This window comes from Meles meles, chromosome 8 (genome assembly GCF_922984935.1).
Source record: "Meles meles chromosome 8, mMelMel3.1 paternal haplotype, whole genome shotgun sequence".
Lineage (NCBI taxonomy): Eukaryota > Metazoa > Chordata > Mammalia > Carnivora > Mustelidae > Meles > Meles meles.
The window spans coordinates 3,273,510-3,297,010 of NC_060073.1; the positions used below are offsets into that span (position 1 = coordinate 3,273,510).

Genomic DNA, 23,501 nt, shown 5'->3' on the forward strand with positions numbered 1-23,501 from the left:
GGACTAAAGAAGCGGTTCCAAAACTTTGGGAGGACATCTAGGCGGCGGGTAACCAGACGCTGGGAGTTTGAGCTCTGCGGAGATGTTGGGGGGAACGCAGCAACACGGGCACTAGGGGGCGCCAAAGCTCTCCCTCGTCCCGCAGGTGCGTGAGGCAGAACCGCCCCGAGGGGTTTCTGGGGACCGACCCCAGCTAGCAGGGCTGCGAGGCTTCGCTGGCGTTGGGTGTCAAAAGTATCTTTCTTTCATGAAATGGTGCTGATTAGAAGTGGTAGTTTGAAAACGTGCCCCACTCGCCCAAACGAAAACACTGGCAACCCTAGGTGTGTGCCCAGGAGGGTTGGGGACGTTTTAGGTCCGTGGAGTCCTAAGTGCCACCGTGCTGGGTTGGCGGGACCAGGGCGGGGACTGGGGCATTGAGGAGGAGGATGGAGGGAAGGGGTGAGCACGACGCCCCCCCCCCATAAACGCAGGCATGTGCGCGCACACACACACGCAGGTGTCCGAGGAAACACAGCCCATGCGTACGCACACTCACAGAGAGACGTGGACGCCTCTGATCCCTCCCGAGTTTGCAGCTCAGCCAGGAGGCTCCGGGGACAGCCTCTCGAGCTTCCCGGGGTGAAGGTCACAGGGACGGCGTCCGAGTGAAGACAGGGGTTGTGTATCCAAATTTATTTAGTTGCATGAAGGTTCAGCCACGGTCCTTGGTGAACTGGCGTACATTCACTTTTTTTTTTTTTTTTTCAAAAAAAGAATAGTTTCCATAAAAGGATTTTTGGTCATCACCTAATTTTTAATACAGTATTTATATACAAAAAACCCCACTTCCAACTACTTACTGTACAAGAGAAACTAGAAGCGTCAGACCCCACGACTGTAGCAAATGCCTACGGATGGCGGTCGGGGAGACGGCTGGAGGGGATGGCCTCACGCCGACCGCACGTTCACGGCAAACCCGTCTGTTTCTCCCCTCCCTTCGACGAGACATTTCTTTTTAGGTTTCTCTTGGAGCTCGAGAAATTTCAGACAACTGGTTAGTAAAACGGCTGCAAATTTAGATCACTCCTGTCATCTGTGAGACTCGTTTTTACAAGCTTTAAAATGGTAACTGTCCCACAGTCACATTCCTGTAAGTAAAAATATAGAGAAGTATTACCAAAATAGAAGCCTTTATTAATAAAAATCTTTGGTAGTAACAGTGTTTTTTAAATTCCTCGCGATGATACTTGGTTAACTAATAAAATAAACTCCTTCCACCTTGGAGCGACAGAGAAAAACCCTCAAATCCACCCTAAAACTGATTTTTTAAAAAATCCCAATAAATATTCTAAAGCTGTGACTGTTTTCCCGCTGCCTTAAGATTTCGTGGAACCGGAAGCCGTCTTTAGAAATGCCTCTGGGGTCCTCTCTCTCTCTGCTCATTTTCTGCCCTCCTGCTTTTCTTTCTTCTTCTTTTTTTCTGTCCCACCAAGCAGATGAACAGTTCTGAGGCTGGGTCATGGTGGAGGGGCAGGTGTGGGGCTGACAGCGGGGACCCTGACGGTGCGGGTCACCCGCTGTCCTGAGGGACACTTGCTGCCCCAAGGATCTCCAACAGTAAATTCTGAGCTCGCAGGCCCTCTCCTTCTGGCCAGAGGGTCTCTCGGTTTCGGAACTAACGGAAAACAGAAGATGAAAAGCCAGCTGACTTCTCCGACCTGGCGGTAGGCGAGCCTTCTGGAACCGGTGCCAACCTCGTTGTTCCGTTCTCCCTCCAAGACTGCACGATGTTTATCCAACGCTTTGGAACACCATCTCGACTCTCTCAAAAGGCATCAGGCGGATTAGAAAAGACGCTTTCTGGAGGCCTCTGCTCACGTTCCATCGCAAAGGAGACCCAAGGTTCCCAAGGATTGTGTCTGCAAAGCGTTCTCACCCTATCCCCAGCGATCATTTTGATTAAACTTGATACTAAAGATAAAAAAATTCCCTGCATATGGTTTTGTGCAAAAACGAGGAGAAGAGAAACAGAAAAAAGACAGAAGAATGTTGTCCTATCGGAAGGTGGTCTTCCACCGGCTGGGGGAGGGTGCCCGGTGGCCGGGAGCGGCTACAGGGCCCCCCCGGGGTACTCGGGGCTGTCCAGGCAGGCTTTGGGGCCGTGGTTGTTGCGCGGCTCGTCCTTCTTCCGGTCCTTCTCCATCCAGGTGTCGAGCAGCTGCTGCTTGCCCTGCTCCTCCCGCATGAACAGCTCCACCATCAGCACCTTCTCCTTGTGCACCTGCTGGCTGATGTCCTTGGGGATGTCTGGGATGACCCAGTCCACGAAGTCGCTCATGAACATGACCAGGTTCTGGGAGGAGAGTCAGGGTGTGAGGAGGATGGCAGCAGGTGCTCCCCACCTCCCCTGCACCCACCTCCACTCCCCCCTGCCTTCCACCCCACCCGTCTCTGCTGCCCCCACCCCCGACCTCCCCACCACCCACCTCCGCTGCGCCCACCCCATCACTCCCAGCCCGCGACCCGAGACGCACACTTTGCACTCCCTTGGCCTCGGTTTCCCCCAAGGTATAAATGAGGCAGGAAAGCGGCCAGCTAGCCCTCCAGAAACCGTTGCTGACTTCTATTATGAACCGGAACTCAGTAAATGGCAAGTTTCTGAATAATTCTGACTCCCTGGGCTGGGAAGCTTAAGCGATGATTGGATCGGTCACGCATCACCAAATACAGTAAGTATCGGGCTTTAAGGAAAATGGAATAGAAATAGCATGAAAGCCGGGTGGAACTTGGTGTCTGATGATGCCACACGCCCCTCTCCAGTTTGCAAGGCCTCCCAGGGCCACCCCGCAAGTCTGCTCCCTCTCTGGAGAAGTTTCTAGTGCGTGGAGAGCACATGGTCGGCTTTCACAGAAGAACTGAAATCTATTTTTAAAACTTCTGTGCCGAGATCCCTTGTCAGCATATCTGGCTGTTCGTCACCTGGTGGACTGTGCTGGTGTCCCCCAGACCGCTTTTCCTGGCTGGTGCTCCCAGCCCCGAGCTGTGACTGCTGAGGCTCACAGCTGCCTTCTTTCCAGGGAACCCCCTCCCGCCTGGCTCTTCTTGGTCTGAACAGACTACGGCCCATGCCCAGCCAACATGGGCAGACCAAAGGGGTTCTCTTGCCTCCAGGTGGGCCTGGGTGTGTGCTGGGATAACCCACTTGCACCGAATCCTTGTCTCAGGCTCTGCTGCTGGTAAACTCAGCCCGAGACACTTGTTTCCAAACACTTGTGTGCAGATACTTGTTTGCAGAGTGTTATGGAAAGCTGACAGGTGAGGCAGCAGGGGCGTGGAGGTCCCACCAGCAGTCACACTCTCTGTAAAGGGCAGCGCTGGGGCTTGAACCGAGTCCCTGGGATTCCGAATGCGAGAGGTACCCAAGTAAAAGGGACCTTGACTGGGCCCATGTGGTTAAGGGATGCTCCCCCAGCTCTGGGACTATAGCTGCTGCGGACACCAGCCTGGTGCCCAGTCTTGGGTCCTGTCCCCTGGGAATCACTTTGGCCTCCGAGTTATTAGCCTGTCCCCTCCCCAGAGACCAGGCGAGGCTGGGTGCTCTGGTCCCTGGCTGGGGGCTGGAGTCGGCCGGGAACCCATCCCCCGCTCCTGCCTGTACCGGTCCTGTCCTCTGGGGTCGTCTCCAGCTACAGAGGTGGTGAGAACCCGAGCTGGGTCTCCCTTCCTCCCCGTCTCCTTCAATAAAGACCACTCATATCTAACTAGGCCTGCCTTCCCCAGAGAGGTCCAAATCCCACTGCTGGTGCTGGCCCAGGCCTCCCTCTGCCCTCCTGGGACCTGTCCCTGCACAGGGCCGAGGGTCGCCAGGCCTCTAGGCCTCCCAACGCCCCTGACACGGGCCACCTCCTGCCTTCGGACCCGTTCCGGGCTCAGAGCACGTCCTCAGTGCCGGCTTCTCAAACCTCCTGGAAACGAGGGCCTGCGCACCTGGAAGACGATGACGAAAGCCAGCCGGGCCGCCAGCACGGCCCAGAAGTCCTTGGAGACATCGTACTTGTGCTCTGACCACGGGGGCTCCCGGTAATCTTTGTACCTGCAGAGATGAACGGGAATCAGCCGGGGCGGGGGGTGGTCTTCGAGCAGAACCAGGGGTCATTCCTGGCGCCCCACGTCCCTGAGCAGCAGCCGGAAAGCCTCCCCCGTCCTCCGTCCCCTCTTCTGCTGCAGCTTCCCGGCTCTTCCCTCCTTATCCACACACGACACCCGTCCGTGCCGCTCCCTGACATATCAGCGTGGACGCTGCCCACCGACTCCCCGCTGGGGCAGACACCCTCCCCCTGGGGACCTCTCACTGACCCTCGCTCTACGGAAAGCGGTCTTCCTTGCTTACCTGTCCACTGTCCTGCCAGCACACCCTGTCCCCCCTCCAGAGTGCCCTGTCCCTGTTCCCTCCTTCTTAGAGGTCCTGAGATGACCCATCTGTGGGGGCAGGGTCCTGTCAACCGGCGTTGACGACAACCGGGGTCCTGTCTCTCCCCAGGCCCTCCAACTGTGCCCCCAATTCCGGGCATGCTGTTGGCTTTAATGGGGCTGATCCTGTGTTATGCAGAAGAAAGCTCCCCCAAACCATTAGAATAAGCTTGAGGCAGGGGCAGTTTCTGGGTTTGGGATGGTAGTTCATCCCCGCTGGTCGCTGATGTCCAGGGGTGGGGGGACAAGAAGAGGGGTCATCTGGCTCTGGGGGCACAGCTCTGGCCTGACCCCAGAACCAGTGACCACCTTGCTGTGTGTTCTCGTGCAGCGGCTCAGCCTCTCTGGGCCTCCGTCCGGCATCCTCTCAGTGACAGGAGAAGCGTTTAGTGAGTAGCTATTACCTTCCAGCTCCCGTTTCAGGGGGGCACATTCAGGAACACACAACGGAGAGGGCCCCTCGCCCGCAGAGCCCTACTTGTGGAGGGAGCTGGATGGGAGCCTCTGAGGAGCTGCTGGGCGCTAAGCCGCCAGACCAGAGATAGGATCGATCTCTCTGGGAACGATCCTATCTGGGTACCAGCGGCCCAGTGACATAGGACTTGTCCAACCTGCTCTGTGATGGGAACACGCAGCCCCTGCTCTCCCAGCGTCAGACGCATGCACACTAGCTCCTCCCTTTTCTTTCTGTGCTCATGGCCAGCTGCACTGGGACGCGAGGAAACATGTGGGTCACCTGGCAGACTCCTAGGCATCCCTCAAAGCCCGCTTAGGCCTTTCCAGAGGCCACCTCCCACCACCTGCACTGATCTCGATCAGAGACGATCTAACGTTTTCCTTGCTTAGCTCTGGTACCCAGCCTGTCTGTGCCCCTGGGGAGGGTCATGATGCCCTCTCTGGGGGTGGCTCCGGGGATCAGAGGAGAGAAGGCCTGCCTCAGCATAGACGTAAATGGTAGTCAGCTGCGACTGGAGCTCTGCGCGGTGCTCTGCCTCTCCCATACCCATTGCCCATTGCCCCAGGCTGGACTGGGTGCTGCGCCTCCTGCCACCAATTCCTGCGGGAGGCACCTTGCGTGGGCGCAGCTGGTGAGGGCCCGGAGCTCCCAGACCTGCGCTGCCGGATCTTAGCCAATGGAGGGGGGAGGGCCCGGCTGGAGCCCGAATCCCAGGGAGCGGGCTGGTCTGATCCGCGGTCTTCCGACTCCGCGGGGGTGAAAGCTACAAGACGCTTATAAATGGGTCTTGGCTGTGAGCCTGGCCTCTCCCCGACGTGGCCAGGGCCCTGGGTGGATGCACGGGGCGGAGATGGAGCCGCTTCCTTAGCCAAAGTCAGGGACCCAATGTCCGGCTCTTGGAAAGCGAGGCTAACCGTGTAAATACCAACGCTGACATTCCAGAGGAAATTTCTAGTAAGAGGACCATACAGCTCCTGTCTTCTTTGCTTGTAATTATTCATCCTCTAAAATGGATTTTTAGCAAAGTGGGTCAAGTGTGTACGTTTAGCCTAAACCGTCGAGACGATGCAGGGAGAGTGTCGGGGCTGCGGACGGAGAGGGGGTCTGGCACAGAACGCTGGGGGTGGGGGCCCGCCTGTCTGCGCCAGCCTGGAGTGTGCGTCGGCTGAAGGATGGGGGCGGGTGTCTGCGGGTCCCTTCTCTGCACTGCCGGCTCCCAGGCTGTCCCCACCAAGGTGACCACACCGGAGTGATTTTTGGGCCCACTGAGGCGCACGTGGAAGAGGGTGGGCGGGTGGGATTCGGAAAGCTGGAGCCGGGCTGGGGTGTGGGCCGACGCGGCTCTAACTCGTTCCTTCCCCCGGCTGCACCTGGCCCCAGAGCAGGTGCTGTCCCTGCCCTGACACAGGAGAGAACACCGTGTCCTTGCACCGGAGTGTCCGGGCCTGCGGGGATGCCCGCTGTCTGCAGTGCTGTGGGGAGCACCCAAGCCTGGATGCCCACTTCCCTTTTCCCCATGGCTCCGGGAGGCGGGCGTTTTCCATTGCTTGGGACCGTCCTGTCACTGCAAGCTGCTTCTTCCTGCTCAGTACCCTAGACACTAGCAAGTGCCCCTCCCTTTCCTCCGTCAAGGTCGCAGACACACACCAGTGGGCCTCAGGGAACCACGTGCCAAGGAGGAGCCAGCAGGCCTCCCGGGCCAGAGGGACCAAGCTTCACCGCATGGGCTCTGGGATGCATACTTTGGCCCCGAGCTCTTCTGTGTCCCAAACCTCAGCTGGGCTGGAACAGCTGACATGGTTTCCCTCCTCGGTGCTTTTGCCCACGCTGTCCTGTCACCGGAGTGACCCCACCGCGTCTACCCTTCACCCGGGCTTCCAAGTATGACCCCCTCCTTTACGCTGATCTACACCAAAGTCCCCGGATAGCAGGGACCGTGCCAGTCCCAGGTCCCCGGACCCCAACCCAGGCTGGAGCATGTGGTAGGGGCCCAGGGAATGGCCAGGTCTCAGCTCTGCCCCCCACGCCCGGCCCCGCCTCCATCTTTCCTGGGGGGCTTCCTGCGCACCCCATGCATCTGGCCAGCAGGTGGGGCCCCACAGGTCTGGCCATCTCTGCTGGCCTGCCCAGCATCCAGTACCCCCTCCCTGAGTCAGGGCACCCCATTTTCCTGAGGATCTCTTCATTCTTTAAGCATGACCCCACATCCTGGCACACGCCCCAGCTCGAGCCCCTACCCCGTGCCAACAGCGCTTTATTTAGGGATGGGCATGTGGTCCACGACAGGCTAGTGAGAACCATGACTTCTGCTGACTATTGAGAAAGACGTTCTGCCGCTGGGATGGCTGAGGCGACCGAGCGTCTTCACTGTCCACCCAAACACACCACAGCCATGGAGGAAGGCAAAGCTGGGAGGCTGCACCAGAGCAGGGCCTGACGGCAAACTATAGGCCTGGATCCAGCCATGCCTGAAGCTGTCATTGCCGTCTTAATGAAAGGAACTCCTAAACGACTTCCCACTGGCCACCCTGGCTTTTTTTTTTTTTTTTAACCCCCCCTTGAAGCAAGCTTGAGATATTCTGTGACTTGCCCCTAAAAGAATCCTTGCTTGAACTAGGGTTTTCCCAGAAACCCACTACATGTGTCTTTTGGAAAGAAATGCTGGGAGCCATACCTGCAGATCTGCACCTCGTAGCCCAGGTCCAGGGGGTCACTGGGGGCCGTGCCGTCCTGGAAGTCGCTGACGTTGAAGGAGGAGAGGGTGTGGTTGACGAAGCCGTGCATGGTCCCGTTCTCACTGTACATGTACAGGTACACCAGGCGAGGGATGAAGTCGGACGTGAAGGAGATGACGAACGCCTGCGCCGGGGACAGGGTGGTGAGTGCAGACCCCCGGCTGGGTGCGGGAGGGGGACACGCCCCGAGGGAGCCAGGGTGGCCTTGGCCCTGAGGCGGGGCCATGTGACACTCTGCCCATGAGTCGGCAAGGGGACCTGGGTGCAGGAAACAGGACATGCCGGAGCAGGAAGGCCGGGGGACGAATGCAGCCTCTCACCGGCTGTGTGTCCTCGGCCATGTCACCTAACCTCTCTGGGCTCTGTGTGCCTCCCCTCCCTGGGGTACTTGCGAGGGCATGCGGGAGTGGAAAGAACTTAGTGAACAGAGATGTTCGGACTCCGATCACCCTCTCCCAGAGCTGTCTCTGGGGACATCTGGTGCACAGTCAACACCAGAGCAGGGACCGGGAGCCTGGCCGCCCGGGGTAAGGCCCAGCCCTGCCGCTTTCTGGCTGTGTGGTGTTGGGTAGGTCGGCTGGCCTCTCTGTGCCTCGGCTGTCTCACCTGTACGACGGGCAAGGACCGTCCCTTCCCTGAAGGCTGTGTGTGCGCAAGTGGTGGATGCGTGTAAAGAGTGTAGAAGGGCCTGGAATGTTCTAGATAAACGCTAGCTGCCATTGCTGCTGTTGCTGGCTCTTCCCATGAGAGGTCCAGCTGGTTTCCAGCTGCTCACAGCGCCCGGGGATCCAGCCGGCTGCACCCGGTTCCCAGCTCTGCACCCGCCCCATCAAAATGTGCGCTACTGCCTTGGAGCGCTGCGTCCTCCTGCCCCGGTCAGGACCGGGAGCCGTCGCTGCCCCGTGTGCACGCTCGGCCCATCGCGGCCCTTTAACAGGGGCTCCAGAGCCTGGACTGGGCGGGGGGCTGCCCCTAGCAGGGGAGGCAGTGTCTCAGGGCTCTGAGAGTCTCTTCTCCGGGGCCGAGCGTCACCTCCTGTGCTGTGGGGGCCGAGTCCCCAGACCCACAGGCTCCCAGGCCCTCCTGGGAGCAGCGGCTGGTGTGCGGAAATCAGCTTCTGGGGCTGGGGCTCAGCCTGCAGGCGGAGGGGTGAGGGTCACAGGCTGGGGGTCTGACAGTCCGAGGCTGTCTGACATTTGTCCGCACGGCTGGGGATCAGCCTTGGCTTTGAAGCACGTGCGAGGGACCGCTAGACCGCTAAGCCCAGGGACATCCAGGCCTCAGAAGGGCCACGCGGACCTGGATGGGCGGCCTCAGGGGAGGCAGTGGGCTGGTTCTCGTGACAGAGTGGCCCCTGCCCTCCTAACCTGCAGGGGCAGGGGCAGGAGAGGCTGGGAGGGTGGCACCGTGTGGCAGGAGTGTGTGGACGAGGGGCTGAGGACGACAGCTGCCCGGGCAAGAGGCTGAGCAGGGAAGCAAAGTCCTCAGCAAACGACGTGTGTGCAAGAGGAGGCCGGTGGGCTTCTGCCCCTCATCCCCGTGTTTCTGCATTTCCTGAACGTTTACAGAACAGGCGTGGATTTCATATAAAGGGATAAAGGTAACTTCTAAAACTAAGAGCAGAATGACTGCTAGGGAGTAGTTCCTGTCTCGGTCTCTGTCTCTCTCGTATCCTCAGGACTCTGGGCGGGGAGCAGACTTAGGGGCCAGGGTGGAGAATTCTGCTCAAGGTTCTAGAAGAAGGTCCAGGACAATGTGTCGTTCCCACCCACAGCTCGTCCCAACCGCTCAGTGTGCCCAAGGGACGTGTCTGAACAGGAGATGCTCCCACCAGCCTGGGCAGCACCGAAGCAGGACACAAACCCCACGTGGCTTCCCCGGGAGGGCCGTCCATCCCCGCGGCTGCCCAGCGGGCGCTCCTGGGCAGCAGAGGCCCCCCACGTCACTTACATTGATGATGACAGCCAGTTTCCCAACGCCTCTGAGAATATTGTACCAGATTCCTGGGGGGAAAGAGAAGCACCGTGTCGGGCCGGCTCAGCCCCAGGCTGTCAGGACCCCCGGCTAGCAGGCGAGCGGGACCGGCTTGGTCCCCTCCCCGGTGGTCAGATGTGTGGAACGAGCGGATGTTCTAGGGCTCGGAGGGAGGGGATCCTGGCTAATGACAGCGCCTCGGCCACTCCCAGCTCCGCAGGTGTTCAGAGCCAAACTGTCACTTCTCCAAGGGGCGCTTCAAATCAGCTGCTCCCTGAGTGGTTCTGCAGCCCCTCCCCTGAACCCGAAACCTCAGACGAAGTCCCCAGAGGGACAAAGATTCCATTTGGATGCAGTTCCTGTCCAAAACGGTCCACACAGGAGCGGGGAGGTTTCCGTGTCCTGCACCGTTGCTCTGGGACCGGAAGACCGTATTCAGGGATGGGTCCCTAAATGTATGTCCGGGTCCAAGAGCAATGCCAGGGGCCTGGGTGGGGGACGCTGGGGTCATGACCTGAGCATGATGCCTCGATGGCCGTGAGGCGCAGGACACTCCTTGTCTGGGTGCCCCTTGTTTCTGCCACCGCGGGGTCTAGCACTGCCTCCAACGCCCAGGGAGCAGGGGCCTCCCCAGCAGAATGAGGCCAACAGGGCCCGGCGAGGGCCTTATCTGAGAGCCCCTGCGGGAAGCGAGAGGGCCCGCCGTCTGCCCCACGGAGCGCCACGAGAGCTGCGAGGAGACGTCCCGGGTTCGGTTCCGTCTGCCCACGAGAGCAGTGGTTCTCAAGCCTCCTTCCTGCTGGAACACGCAGCTCACGCGCTGGTACCAGGCCGCCCCGTCGGGCTCCCCTCGGTAGTGCCAGTGGGGATGCAAGAGAGGGGATGGTCCTCGCGGGGGAGACGCTTCCTACGAGGTGAGCCTTCCTGGGCTTCCCGCCCGGCCGTTCGGGGCCCAGGGAGGCTGTGCACCGCGCATCCCTGCTTCTCTCCCGGGCCTCATGCTCTCTGGCCCCTGGCGCTCTCGGCACTGCTGGGCCGACGTTTGCTGAGTGACTGCAAGAGCGTAGACAGCCCTTTCCCCGCCCCCCCCCCCCAGCCGCGGCCGCAGGATGCGATCCTTGGGCCACAGCCCGGCACATGGCTGTTTCGTCTTGCTCACGTGCGTGCTACCTGACAGCGCTGACTGGTGTCTACAGACCACGACAATATGTTTTTTGAAAAGAATGGACTTGCCGCTGCTTCAGAAAGAGCCTCCATCCCAAACAGGCGGCGTGTTTCGTCGGCTATGGCGGCGCCCCCTCCAGGCCGGGCCATGCACTGCGGCTCTGTTCTCCCCACCGCGCACTCACTCACCCACCGGGCCTCCTGGCCCTGCGGGGGTCTGGGTTTGTGACCTCCAAGACCCCACGCTGGGGCCTGGGTGAGAGCCCGGTGAAGGTGAAGCGTCAGGGGCAGGGGGCTCCTGGGGGAGGCGGTGGCCCGAGGAGAGGAAATGGGTCTTGGACTCGCTGCCCAGGGACAGGCCGGCGGGTGGAGGGAGGGAAGTACGGGTGACCAGGTTGGGATGTGGGGCAGGCCGGAGGGCTTCTCGGAGCCCAGGATGGAGCCCACCGTACAGGCCCCAGGGCATCTCTATGTCCAGGCCCGAGATCCTGTCGGACCCACACCGGAATCCTAGGGTCTTGTACAAAAAATGCCAAACCAGGATGCCCGCCCTGGCCCTGGGGCTCAGCCCCTTCTGGGAGCCTTGCGCCCCCCCCCGCTCCCCCCGTGTTATCGGGACGCACGCCACGCACGCCGCAGAGCACACCACGCTCCAGTGATCTCCAGGTACAGAATGAAAAGCTTCAGGCTCCCTGTAGGAGAATCTCCAAGGGGGGAGGGAGACACTCCAAGGTGCCCCTGCTGTCCCCAGGGACGCCACAGCCCATTTCCCAGGATGAGAGAGGGAGGTATTCTGACGCCCCGGACCATGCACGGGAGCGGAGCACAGACAGGAGCCACTCACGGGAAAGGCTCGAAGAGAACACGTGGGAGCAGGAAGCGCGTTCGTCCGCTGTCAAAGGCCGGGGCTGGGAGGCTGGAGCCGGGTTCCCACTGGCAGGGAGCTGGGTTCCCACTGTGACTCACCCCGCCTCCCCTCCCAGCCAGAGCCTCCCCCGGCCACCCCTGGCGCCCTGGGTGCCGGCCCGTGGGAGCCACTGGGGCCCGGCGTCCCCTCGGGGCCCACACGGATCACAGGAGGAATACAAAGGCTTGTTCAGGGAAAGGTTGCAGGGAAAGAAGGGCAGATTATGCCTCCAACCGAGCAGACAGGAACCAGGAAGTGAGCGGCTGACCCACGAGAACAGGGAAGAAGGGGGGCCGCGAGCGTAAAGAAGGCAGACGCCCGCATCCCAGCCTCGGCCGGTGGTGGGAAGGACCAGGCCAGGGACAGGCAGGGAGGGGCCGGGAGGTGGCCGGGGCGCTCCGTGCACCCTGCTAGGTTTGTAGGTTTGCAGGCTTGAGGAGAGGCCGCAGGGGAAGTGGGGCTCCGCCAACGCAAACACGGCCTCCCCGGCCTCGCCTGGGGCCTCTCGGTGCCTGAGAATCAGGCCTTTGTCAGGGAGAAGTGACGGCGGGGAGGCCGCACTCCCGTCTTTACTGGCACTGGGCGCAGGGCTCCAGAATCCCCAAGGGCTGTCCAGGGAGCGCCTCGGCCAGCTGCCCTGTCCACCCTTTCCTTTGGGGCCTTGGGTTGCAACGTAAGCTTTCGGGCAAACTGTCTGCCCGTGGGGTGCTGCAGGAGCGGGCGGCCCGGGCTGGGAGGCTGGGGGGCTGGGGTGTAGGGTCTCTGGTCCCAGCTCAGCGTTGGTGACCACCTGGCCTTGGTGTCCCCATGAGAAAAATGGGACCGAGGATCTGCCCAGGCCTCCTCTAGAGGTCCCCGGGAGGACTGGATGCCGAAAGCCCCAGGAAGTGATCAAGGCCATACACCGCCTCTGGGGTTCCCCCTCAGAGCAGGGCATGACAAGCTCATGGGAACCCTGGGGACAATGTCACCTTCATCTGGGGAGGGGACTTGTGAAGGTGGCCTGGGGCCCAAATTCAGCGCACTTAGCCTGGGGCGAGAATGGTGCCCTCGTGGTCCACAGAGACCACGGCCTTCCTTCTGGCCGTGCACGGAACCCCCGAGCTGAGCTCGGACCCGGAGCAGCCGCAAACCCAGGGCTGTGGCGTGCGGGGCAGGGGCTCACCCCACAGCCAGGGCTGCGGCAGAATCAGGCGCCTGGGAGCCAGAAGGGACTTCAGAAGGGCAGTTAGTTCTTTCAAAACCTCTTAAAATCACAAGTGAAATCTTCCAGGAAAGTGCGGCCTGGAGAGCATGTTTGCAGAGGCTCTGCCCATTGCCTGGGTCGTCCAGACGGGAGACGGACAGATGTGGACAGACGCACCGGAGATTTGAGCCCGGGCTCTGACTGGCTGCAGAACACCGAGGTTCCCCAGCCGGTCCCAAAGCTGGGCCCTGAAGGAGTCCCCACGGATGTCACGGTGCCAACGTGGGCTGCAGTGAACCAGACAGAGTGACCGACACTGTGACGCGCGGCCACGCGTGAGTGCATGGGTGGCCCTTGGGGACAGTTCGACCCGGGAGAGCGGGGCCCGGCCACACCGCCAGGGCCACCAGGGGCCAGGGAGGGCATGGGCTGAGGAGCCCCACGGACCCAGGCCAGGATGGGACGGCTGAGGGGCCTTTCTGACAAGGACGAGCCCAGTGCCAAGGGCTGGAGAAGCCGCCGCCACCTCCAGCAAGCTGTTGTCCTGTCACCCTGGCATCCCGTCCTCCTCTTGGTAAAATAACACAGGACCCGCCGAACACGTCCTGCAATCTTGTGTCTTCCACCCACGGGCCCAGATGTGCTGTTCCCATGAAAACCACATCAGATGGGCCTTCAACGTGTTTCCGTCATTTTCCCTTCTCATTTCAAGATTAAATAGGAACTTTTTTGCATGCCCCTTGACAACGGGGTCCTGGTTGAATGAAGCTGACTCATTTTGAGATGCTCTCGCTCGCTGGTGACCTCCGTGACTCCCCGAGGGATAGGTGTCACGCTCCCCAAAGGTGCGCCATCCCTCCACCCTGCCTCCCTGTGCGCCACGACGAGGAAGCCCTACAGAGCAACTCCTGCGCTGCTGGAAGGGCTCCTTCCTCCTCCCTTTTCCTGTTTGTGCACGTTGAACGACTACGTGACACCCTTCGTGGAAAGGCACACTCAGCCCCGAACATGAGCTTCCCGCCCGTCCGCTCCGTCTGCTCTGGGTGCCATGAGCAGGAGGGCGGGGAGCTGAGGACCTCAGTGCAAATGCCTGGGGGACCTCCTAGTGCCGCTGGATGTCGAGATATTCAGACACCCAAGGTGCTGACGCTTTCCGGAATGTTCTCTCAGGAGCGGAGACGTTGGGGTGAGCGTGCAAAGGAGGTCCCCTGTCCCCCAGGCTGAGCCCCCGAGTCTCTGTCCTGGAGCTCGTGGGGACCCCGTGGCCAGACTCCAGTCTGTCCGCTCTGGGTCGAGCCTCTGGGGAGCAGGACCCCCTCCCCCAACCCAGCACGTACCCGGAACCAGCTCCCGAGAGTCACTCACCGATGTCTTTGGCTCTGACAGCCACCGGCCTTCGCAGCTCAGTGACGAACTTCTTGGCATCCAGGCGGATCTCGATGATGTTATTCAGCAGCGCGAACAGCGGGGCCAGAGGGAAGGACGCGACGAATAAGGTGACGAAACCAAACTGGATGACTGCAAGGGGAGGGGGACGGTCAGCATGCCCCGTGCATCACGGCGGGCCCCATCCCCCACAGTGGGACCCCACAGTGGGTACCCCAGCTGGACATACGGGGAGGGCGGGGTCTGGCTGGCTCCCTGCCCCTGACATGCCCCCTGTAGCTGCACACAGGGGCACCTGGGAACGCTCCCACCACGACCCCAGGCGACCCTGGGCCAGGAGGGGACTGTGGGGAGCATTCCAAATTTTGCTCTGGCCCCCAGAGTGGGCTCGTGTGTAAGGAGCCTGCAGTCACAATGACACGTCTAAGCTCAGACAATCATCAGTGATGGGGAAAAGGCCCCTGGTGGGTCACCCAGGTGGGGCTGGCAATGGCCTGGGGCGCAGCCCCAGTGCGGGGTGGCTGGGGGTTCCTGGGACCTGGGGGACTTGGCAGTATCACTGAGTGTCCAAGAGCCCCCACTGTCCCCTTCCGTCAGGCCTCGGGGAGCTGGGTGGGGCCCACCGTCCAGGACAGTCTGGCCCCTCTCGGCCCATCCTCGCTGCCGGCCCTGGGGCTTGGACCTTGGATGCCGTGGCCGGCACAGAGCCGGGCTCCCGGGAGAGACCAGGGAAAGCCCGTAGCATGGGGGAGGCTGGCTCAGGAACCGTACAGTCTGTCCCAGGGCTCCCGCGGCCTGCCAGGTGGTAAACAAGGAAGCCGGCCGAATGTCACCGTGTGCCTGGCAGGCTGAGAGTGGCCATTGTTCGAGCCGCCGGTGGGGGGTCCGCGGGAGCCTACGTCTGGGAGTAGGGCTGCCGCCTTCTCGTTTGCCCCGTGGGCCTCCGTGGGATCCTTCCGTGCAGTCGTGTCTCTAGGTGGCTCTGGTGGGGCTGGAGGCTTCGGATCAGCTGGGCTGTGGGCTCCAGGTGGGCCGCCGCGCCTGAGGCTGTGGGGTCCTTGCTCCTGAGTGAGGCCGCCTGCTGCTGCTTGGATGGCCGAGAAGCAGGGAGGGGAGCTGGAGATGGCCTGGGCCCGGGGTCCGCCCCGCTGCCCCCTGTCCAGTCTCAGGCACCGTGTGCTCCAGGCGCCCAGCAGAGTCGGTCCGCGAGGAGGAGGCCAGCTGTGGCCGTGGCAGAGCGTTCTGAGTGGCGGGGTACGACACGGGTCCCAGGGCGGGCGGCTCCCTGGGTGGGCATGGGCCCATGCCAGGGGTCCCATCATGCCCAAGAGGGAAGCGGGATGCGACTTCCAGCCACTGTAGAAATTAAACTCTGGGGAGCCTCTGTCTGCCAGCCAATCCCAGCCTGTTCTTCCTGGTGTCTGTCTTCCCACTGGCCTCAGGCAGGCAGGGGTGGCCTTGCTCCTGGACCCCAGGGCTGAGACCCGACAGCCAGGGAAGGAGCAGGCCCACGGGGGTCCACGGCGGCCCACGGGGTCAGGGAGCTGCCTGCCCGCCTCCGGTTCACCTCGGATTTCGTTCCAAGAGAAAACAGACAATGTCATCTGAACACGACGTTATTTCCAGTTTTCAAAGTCTTAAGATTCTTTTCCTTCTGAGTCAACGCAAGACGCTTCTTGAACGATCATGGGGACGCTGGGTGTGACTTTTACGGACCCACCGGGCCAGCAGGAGGGAAGCCTCTTGGGGCCGCCTGACCCTCAAAACTGAGAGCAGGTCTGGGGTTTGCTCAAGTACTTGGTAGAAGTATAAGGTTCCAGGTCGCACCCAGCACAGACCAGGGGCAGCCCCCAAACCAGCATTTAAAATGTGCTGTCCGTGGTGGCTGGGGGGCTACACTTGGGACCCCTCTGCAGGGGCTGTCCTGGCCTCCTTTACTCGTCTGTTCACTCAGCGAACATGCACCGAGTGCGGCGATACAGCTCATCTGTTCTGGTGGGGGGGGTTGGCAGGGGAGAGAACAGAACTTCCATCGTTCCGGGGGAGAGAACAGAACTTCCATCGTTCCGCTGGGAGGTGGAGATAAAGCTAGAGTGCAGGCTGCTGACGAGAACCAGAGCACGGGGAGAGGCAGAGGGCCACAGCGGTGCAGGGGAGGGGCTGCCCCTTCTGAACCCTGCAGTCAGGAAGACCCCTCCAGTGGAGGACATCCTGAGCACAGCCCTGGAGGAAGGGAGAGTGTGAATCATGCAGGTATTAGGAGGAGAGCATTTGACAGGGCATGGCGAGTGCAAAGGCCCTGTGGTAGGCATGAGCTCTGGGTGTTTGAATAACAGCAAGGAGGCCAGTGGGGCTGGAATGGCAGGAGGAGACGAGGAGAAGGTGGAGGCGGGGTTGGGAGCCTCCAGGTGGCCGTGCAGGCTGCGTCTGCCCTCTCTCCCCCTCCCTGGTGCCCCCCGCTGGGAGTTAGGGCCAGCTCTGGGCATCGTCCTGTCCAGGGACACTGTTGCTGGTGCCAGGGGTCCATCCATGGGTATCTCCTGTGGGCCCGCTTGGTGCTCCCCGAGGACAGGAGCCCCGCGCCGCACTCACTCATCTCCATGTACTCGGGGGTGAGGCCCGCGAAGGGCTCCAGCGTGTAGTCCTCCTCGTAGCGCTGCCTCCGCTTCACGTACTGGTCGTGGTCGGGGGGACTCTGGCGCCTCAGCCGCAGGTAGCGGATGAACTTCTTCATTTTCCTGAGGGAGACACGGCGTCGCTTCAGCCATGGGCCCGGCGACACGGGTGCCGGGGCCCGACACCTGCAAGCTGGGTCTCCTGTTCTTGGAGCCAGGACTCCTCAGTCATGACTTCCTGGGTCGTCCCCCCGGAGGCGGGGTCAAGGGCCATCGTTTGGTTTTCGACATAAGGAAGCAGGTGCAGGGGGGACCACGGGGTCATGGGTCTGCAATGGCCAAGCAGACGCCACGGGCGGGGGCAGGGAGGGGAGTGCGGAGAGTCATCCCGAACACCCTGATTCCAGCGGGCTGGCTGCCCTGGAGGCTCATCGGGACACGCTTCTCGAAGGTCAGGAAGCGGGGCCTCGAGGCGCTCTGACAGCCAACCCCAGGGGGTCTGGCCCACGAGTCTGAGGGTGCCCATGAGGACCCCTCTCCTCGCCCACCACGGGGTGGCTGTGCCCTGCCTCCCCTCCTGTCCTCACCCCCAAGCCCGTCCCCACACCCGGCATCCTGTTCTGGCCCAGGTCCCACCTCACATGCCCCCCCAACCACCACGGGAGCCTTCAGGAGACCCCAGGGCCTCCCTGTCGACCCCGCTCTGCTGGCACCGAGGCCGGACGTTACTCACGGGATGCCGATCTCAAACAGATTGTTCTGGATGAGCTGTTTGCCCAGCATGATGATGCTGAGCTGGATACAGAGCTCCATCAGGCAGCCCCCCGGGGCACACTGTGGGACAGAGGGCAGGTGCGTCACAGCCGCCCCAGCCCGTCGTGGACACCCGGAGAGAGGACCGCTGCCCCCCCGCAGCGAGGGGAGCTCAGCCCTGCTGCTGTGGGTCGTATGTGTTCTCCACAAACGCAGGTCTCCCTGCTAACCCCCAGAACCACAGACTGTGGCCTTGATTGGAAAAGGGCCTTCGCGGATGTGACCGAGTGAAGACACGGTGATCCTGGAGCAGGGGGCGACCCTAAGGCAGTGACCGGGGTCCTTATAAGAAGAGGAAACACAGAGAAATGAAGGCCGTGTGAAGACAGAGGCAGAGACTGCAGTGCCCCGGCCAGAAGCAAGGCAGACCCACGAGGCCGCAGCCCCCAGACGCCAGGGGTGAGGCCCGAGGAACCTGCCCCCGGCTCTCGGAGGGAGCGCAGCCCTGGCTCCTTGATTTGGGACTTCCGGCCTCTAGAACCATAAGAATACATTTCTGTTGCTGTAGGCCTCCTGCTCTGTGGCACTTTGTCCCAACGGTCCCCGGAAGCCAGTGCATCTTGTCTACAGGCTGTCAGGCTGGGACGAGGCTCAGAGAGGGGAGCTCATTGCCAGGGAGTGGGCAGGGCTGGGGCTGGATCTAGGGGCTCCTCCTCCCCGCCAGCGCCGCTGTCCGGTCCCACGCACAGTGGCCTAGTCACGGGCCCTGCACGGCTGTGGCAGCCTGGGGTCTGTGAGGCTGGTCACCCTTCTGGAACCTAATGTCCCTGTCCTTGGTGGGCTTGCCTTGCCTGAGGCTGGGTGTGGGCAGGCTAAGGATGGGCCAGAGGCTTCACTTGCCCGAGTGATGAGAGCTCAAGGGACGCCAGGTGACCCTCTGGGGCATAGCTGACCCCTCTATGTGCCCGGAACAAAACTTTTTATACTGTTATCACAGATTTCATGTTGGAGAGCCACCATTTCCTTAAAAAAAATAACACCTTTTGTTTTATTCTATTTTACAAAAACATTTCCCTAATCTCTCCAACCATTAAAGAATTTGATATGGTATCATTTATGGAAAGGCTGGAATCATATAATGGGAGAGCGCTTCGTGGGTTTTTTGGCAAACATCTGTTTCTGTGGGTGAGGCTTACATCTTGGGATGTTCAGGGTCTGGCACTCAGGGGCTTGAACCTCTTGGCTGTGCCCCAGGCAGCCAGATCACCCTGTACCTGAAGCCCACCCCAATCTTCTCTACCCCATTTCACAAGGTCTTTATCAAAAGACCCACTGATTGTCTTCCAGTAAGCCAAATTATGTCGGGCGTTGGAAATACTGGCCAGTTCCCCAGAATCTGATGCCCTATGGCCCCGAAGCCCCTTGGCCAGGGCACTAAGCAGAGCCATGGTGGCTGCAGTGGCTGAGCAGAAGCCAAAGGTCAGCAGCACTGATTTAGGAGGAGAAAGGCGGGCATTTCTCCGTTCCAGTAAAAGACTGAAGTTGAGTTCTGTCTCATCCCCTCTAATCCGTCTTAACAAAAAAGAGAAGGAATGCCAAGATCTCACATAGAAAAAGAAAAAATCGAACAGGTGTCATTCTTTTGGTGACTCTGAAGAGACTTTCCCCTTTTCGAGTAATGCTACATGGACGGGCCCAGTAAGAGCAGAGCCCCGTCCGGGCCGCGGGTCAACGGCAGGGGCCCCCTGCCCTCCCCCCGGGAGGAGGGAGACACTAGTCCAGAACGCCTGCTTCCCCCGAGCCTGCTGTGTGGACGGACCTGGGAAAGCAGGACGGAGCACAGGCTTACCTCTTCCATCCGGAAAGAACGGAAAATGTACACGTAGTCTCCCGGGCGCCCGACGAACCTGCAGGGGGAGGGGAGGGGCAGCGCAGGGAGACCCCGAGGTGGGGGCTGCAGCTGGCTCGACGTGCCACAGGCTTCTGGCACCTGAGACACGACCACCGTGGTGTGCCGTGGCCACGTGTTCCAGGGGCTCCCAAACCCTGGGATGCATGACCAGGCAGGACGTCAGCAGGAAGCCAAGAGGGAAGGGGGCCGGGGTGGTGGTGGTGGGCGTGAGGACTGAGGCAAAGCTGCCCGGCACAGGCAACACCACCTGCCATGGCCTTGTCAGGCTGGGGAGGGGTGGGGACCTCTGAGGGGCTGCTCTGTGGTCACGGATGATCTCAGGGGGGCCTGGACCCTTTGGCCGGGCTCTGGGACCCATGATGCTGGGGAAGGAGCCTTGGAGGAGGTCTGGGATCAGACCTGAGAGCTCCAGACAGGAAGGGTATGGGGAGTCTTGGTGGGTGGGCCACAAGCCCCTCCCAGCCTGGGGTGGCTCGGGGGGTCTGGGCACTAGCCTAGAACACCAAGCTGGCCATGGCTGAGTTTTTTTACCCACTTCTGGGGCCCTAATCCCCTCAGTCACCCCGGCCTCCTGTGGAAGCAGAAGAGCTCTCCGCACAGGGGCTCCGAGGCTCGGGGCCCCATAGGAGCTCAGTGGCCTTAGGAGCCATTCTGAGTGCTCGGCCCTGGGCCCAGGGCCTCCACCCCACAGGGAGATGGGGAGGAGAGCCTCCCGCCGCCCCCGTAGGAACGAGGCGGAGACACGAGCAAGTTTTAGTAACCACAGTGCCTACCTGCCCTTGAAAAAAGCCACGTAGAAGATGGGGGTGTAGGAGTTCACGAACTTCAGCAGGAAAGCCTTGAAGATCAGCCTCTCCTCGAAGCTCTTCTCTGTCTTTGGAACCTCTAGAAGGAGGGAGAGGCATGTGGCCACGTACTCTGCTCTCAGGGGCACGGAGCTCAGAGAGGCTGAGTGACCAGCCCGAGGGCGCACAGCAGGGAGGGGCCGTGGTCGCCCCGGGAGGCGCCCTCACCGATCTTGGTGAGCCAGCGGGCTATGCAGCCGTAGACCTCGTCCAGCAGGATGATGACCACCAGGTTGATGATGACCGCGGTGGCTGTGACCGTGACCCGGATGTTGGACCGCACGGACGGGGAGGAGTTCATGGCCAAGGCGGCGGCCGTGGAGATCCTGTAGATGATGACTCCCAGGACGATGGCGAAGGTCACGGCGATCTGCAGAGGGAGGGGGGCCGGCTTCAACGTGGACAGGCTGGGGGACCGACCAGGTGAGCCCGCCGAGCCGGACGCTCTGGGGATCTCCGCCGGCACCTGCCGCGGGGGCTCCACCCCTTCCCTCCTGCCCACTGACCCCAGCAGGGCACCAGGTGGCCGAAACCCAGCTGGCCTGGATTGTGCGAGGCAGGCTGACTCTGGGGGAGAGGGGGTCTCCCCAAAACATGGGTGGTCCTGAGCGGGAGGAGGACTGTCCCGGAGTTGGGTGGGCATGGGGCAGGGCCGCGGGCCTGGCTGGGACAGACCGTTGGGGACCCTTCTCTCAACCTCTCCACGAGCCACCCGCACACCTGGCTCGTCGCTCGCCTGGCCAGATCCACTGGTGGACCAGAACATTCCATAAAGCTCAGGCTGGTGGCTGCCTGGGAGAGGGGGGTGGGCCCTGCCTAGGCGGGTGAGTTGATTTCGTGTGGAGCAGTCTGTCTGCCTGGGTTTCTCTTACTTGTCCTCAAAGGCCCTAACTCGCTGGATACAACCCGGGCCTCATGCGGCCCCGCACTGGGGTGTGGATGCGGGCGGATTCCAACCCCAGGAAGCACTGAGGGCAGGGATCAGCGGCGCCCGGCTGTCACTCACACCCGACTCCAGCAGCGGGCCAGGCTCTGTGCTCCTGCCGCCCTCCGTGACCTCTGCCATCTCCTCCCGGCTGGGATGTTCCCTCACGGCCCCTGGGATGCCCCGCTAGGGCGTGGGCCTGCGCTGTGTCTCGGGGCTTGGCTTGGAAGGGGGCAGACGGCAGGCATCAAAAGTCTAGGAAAGCTCCTATTTGAGACTTCGGGTCTGTCCCTCTGCTTCTGCACACATCTGTGGGTGCCCGACGGCGGCCACACCCCACTCAGGAAGCCTGGGCAGCCCAGCCACACCCTGACCACACTCCCAGGCTGGCTCCGGGAATGAGGGCTTTCCTTGGAAACTCCCTGGCTCCTGCCAAGGGGCCCCTCCCAGGGGAAGGCACCACCCCGGCCTCAGAGGCGGCCTTGTGCCAGCGTGCGGAGGGACAGACAGGCTGCTGGCCGCAGGGGGACTCAGGAAGGAGGGTGTCCCCTGCTTACTGCCGGAGAGCGTGCGCCCCCACGACAGGCGAGCCTAGCCCTCCAGCAGTCTTCTTCTTCTTTTAAGATTTTATTTATGTATTTGACAGACAGAGATCACAAGTAGGCAGAGAGGCAGGCAGAGAGAGAGGAGGAAGCAGGCACCCTGCTGAGCAGAGAGCCCGATGCGGGGCTCGATCCCAGGACCCTGAGATCATGACCCGAGCCGAAGGCAGAGGCTTTAACCCACTGAGCCCCGCAGGCCCCCCGACCCTCCCCAGTCTTAACGCCTGCGGGCCATGCCCTCTCTGGACTAAATGAGCCGTGGGGGTCTGGGTTCACCTTGGTGTTCCCGGGACCAGGAATGTTGCCGGGGGCATCGCAGGCACTCAGACAGGATTTGCTCAATGAATGAAGCTCCTGGCTGGGGGGGTGGGGTGGGGCAGAGCTGTGACTGATTCATCCCTGAGGGAAAACCAAGACCAGCCCCTGCTTCCGGTGAAGTTTGCACAGGGCTGTGGGGCCCTTGGGGCAGAAGGCCTGACCCGCAAGGGGCCTACCGCCTCCAGCCCAGTGGTCGGCGAGGGGGTCACACTTGCAGCCTGTTTCCTCATCAGGAGGAGGGGGACACATCGGGATTGTGAGGACTCGAGGAGACTCCCTGCATGGCCCCTGGGCTACTGGACACACGCTCAGGCCTTGGTTCATGGCCACCCCAGGCCCTGAGTACCCAGGCCACAGGACTGGGGCACATGCAGGGCTCTAACCAAAGCTCTAACCAAAGCCAGGCCGGTCATTTTTACAGGGACCCTGGGGTCCCTGCAGACCGCTTGGCCCCTTCCCACTTCAGGGGCAGTGGTGGAACCCGGACGAGAGCCAGCACCATGCTGACATTGGGTTCCGGTCCAGCTGAACACCACACTGTGTCCCCGTGCGCGGCACTGATCTCTCCCCCCCGCAGCCTTCCGGAACTTACCATGAAGACAATGGACACCAAGTTGGTGAAGTAGGCCGGGAACCGGTCTCTCCAGGTCAGCTTCACCTTATCCGTCTGCAACACGAAACAATGTCGGGTCACCTTGTGGGACCCGTCCCAGCGGAGAGATGCTGTGTGCGCGCGCGGGAGTGTGCGTGAACAACTCGACAACAGAAACACCTTTATGAAAACATGCCCGCAGGTGATGAGTGAAAAGAACCCATCTAGTGTCCAAGGAAGGTCTGGGGTCTCCTCACCTACCAGACGATGCCGGGGAACAGCAGTGATACTCGTGTTAGACCACGAGACCCCTCTGCGTCCCGGGCATCCCAGCGCCAAACGCTTTCCTACAACAGACTGTCGGCCCCGCGTCTGGGGGACGCCTGCGTCCGGCCCCAGCCTCACTTTAAGGCTGGAAGGTCAGAGATGTTTTTCGCCCTCTGCCACCCAAAGCATAATAGTTATTTTCCTTGTACGAGGCAAGCTGAAACAGGCCACGAGCATTACAAGTTACAACGCCGATGGCCGCGTAGCAACGGTGCGCCGTGGTGACACGGGGCCTGCAGGCTCTCTGGCTCGGGGACGGCCCGGGCTGGTGGGGCCCTTGAGCAGCAGCTTGTCACTAACCCGTGATCTTTCCAGAACGAGCGGAGGTGGACGTTTAAAACGGGGAGATGC

At 61.4% G+C, this 23,501-nt stretch overlaps 1 protein-coding gene across 5 annotated transcripts in view; it reads right to left on the minus strand.

Moving 5' to 3' along the window:
- Positions 1-660: 660 nt before the first annotated feature.
- ANO1 (anoctamin 1) overlaps positions 661-23,501 on the minus strand; it is a 144,269-nt gene continuing 121,428 nt past the window's right edge. For all 5 annotated transcript variants that reach the window (XM_046014409.1, XM_046014408.1, XM_046014410.1 and 2 more), the window contains 11 exons: positions 22,824-22,898; positions 20,555-20,756; positions 20,315-20,426; positions 19,479-19,536; positions 17,610-17,710; positions 16,854-16,999; positions 14,241-14,393; positions 9,595-9,647; positions 7,584-7,768; positions 3,970-4,075; positions 661-2,335 (listed from right to left, as the gene is read on the minus strand). In XM_046014409.1, coding sequence (XP_045870365.1) covers positions 2,093-2,335; positions 3,970-4,075; positions 7,584-7,768; positions 9,595-9,647; positions 14,241-14,393; positions 16,854-16,999; positions 17,610-17,710; positions 19,479-19,536; positions 20,315-20,426; positions 20,555-20,756; positions 22,824-22,898 — 1,434 coding nt within the window. In that variant the 3' untranslated portion in view covers positions 661-2,092. The remainder of the gene's footprint in view (positions 2,336-3,969; positions 4,076-7,583; positions 7,769-9,594; positions 9,648-14,240; positions 14,394-16,853; positions 17,000-17,609; positions 17,711-19,478; positions 19,537-20,314; positions 20,427-20,554; positions 20,757-22,823; positions 22,899-23,501) is intronic.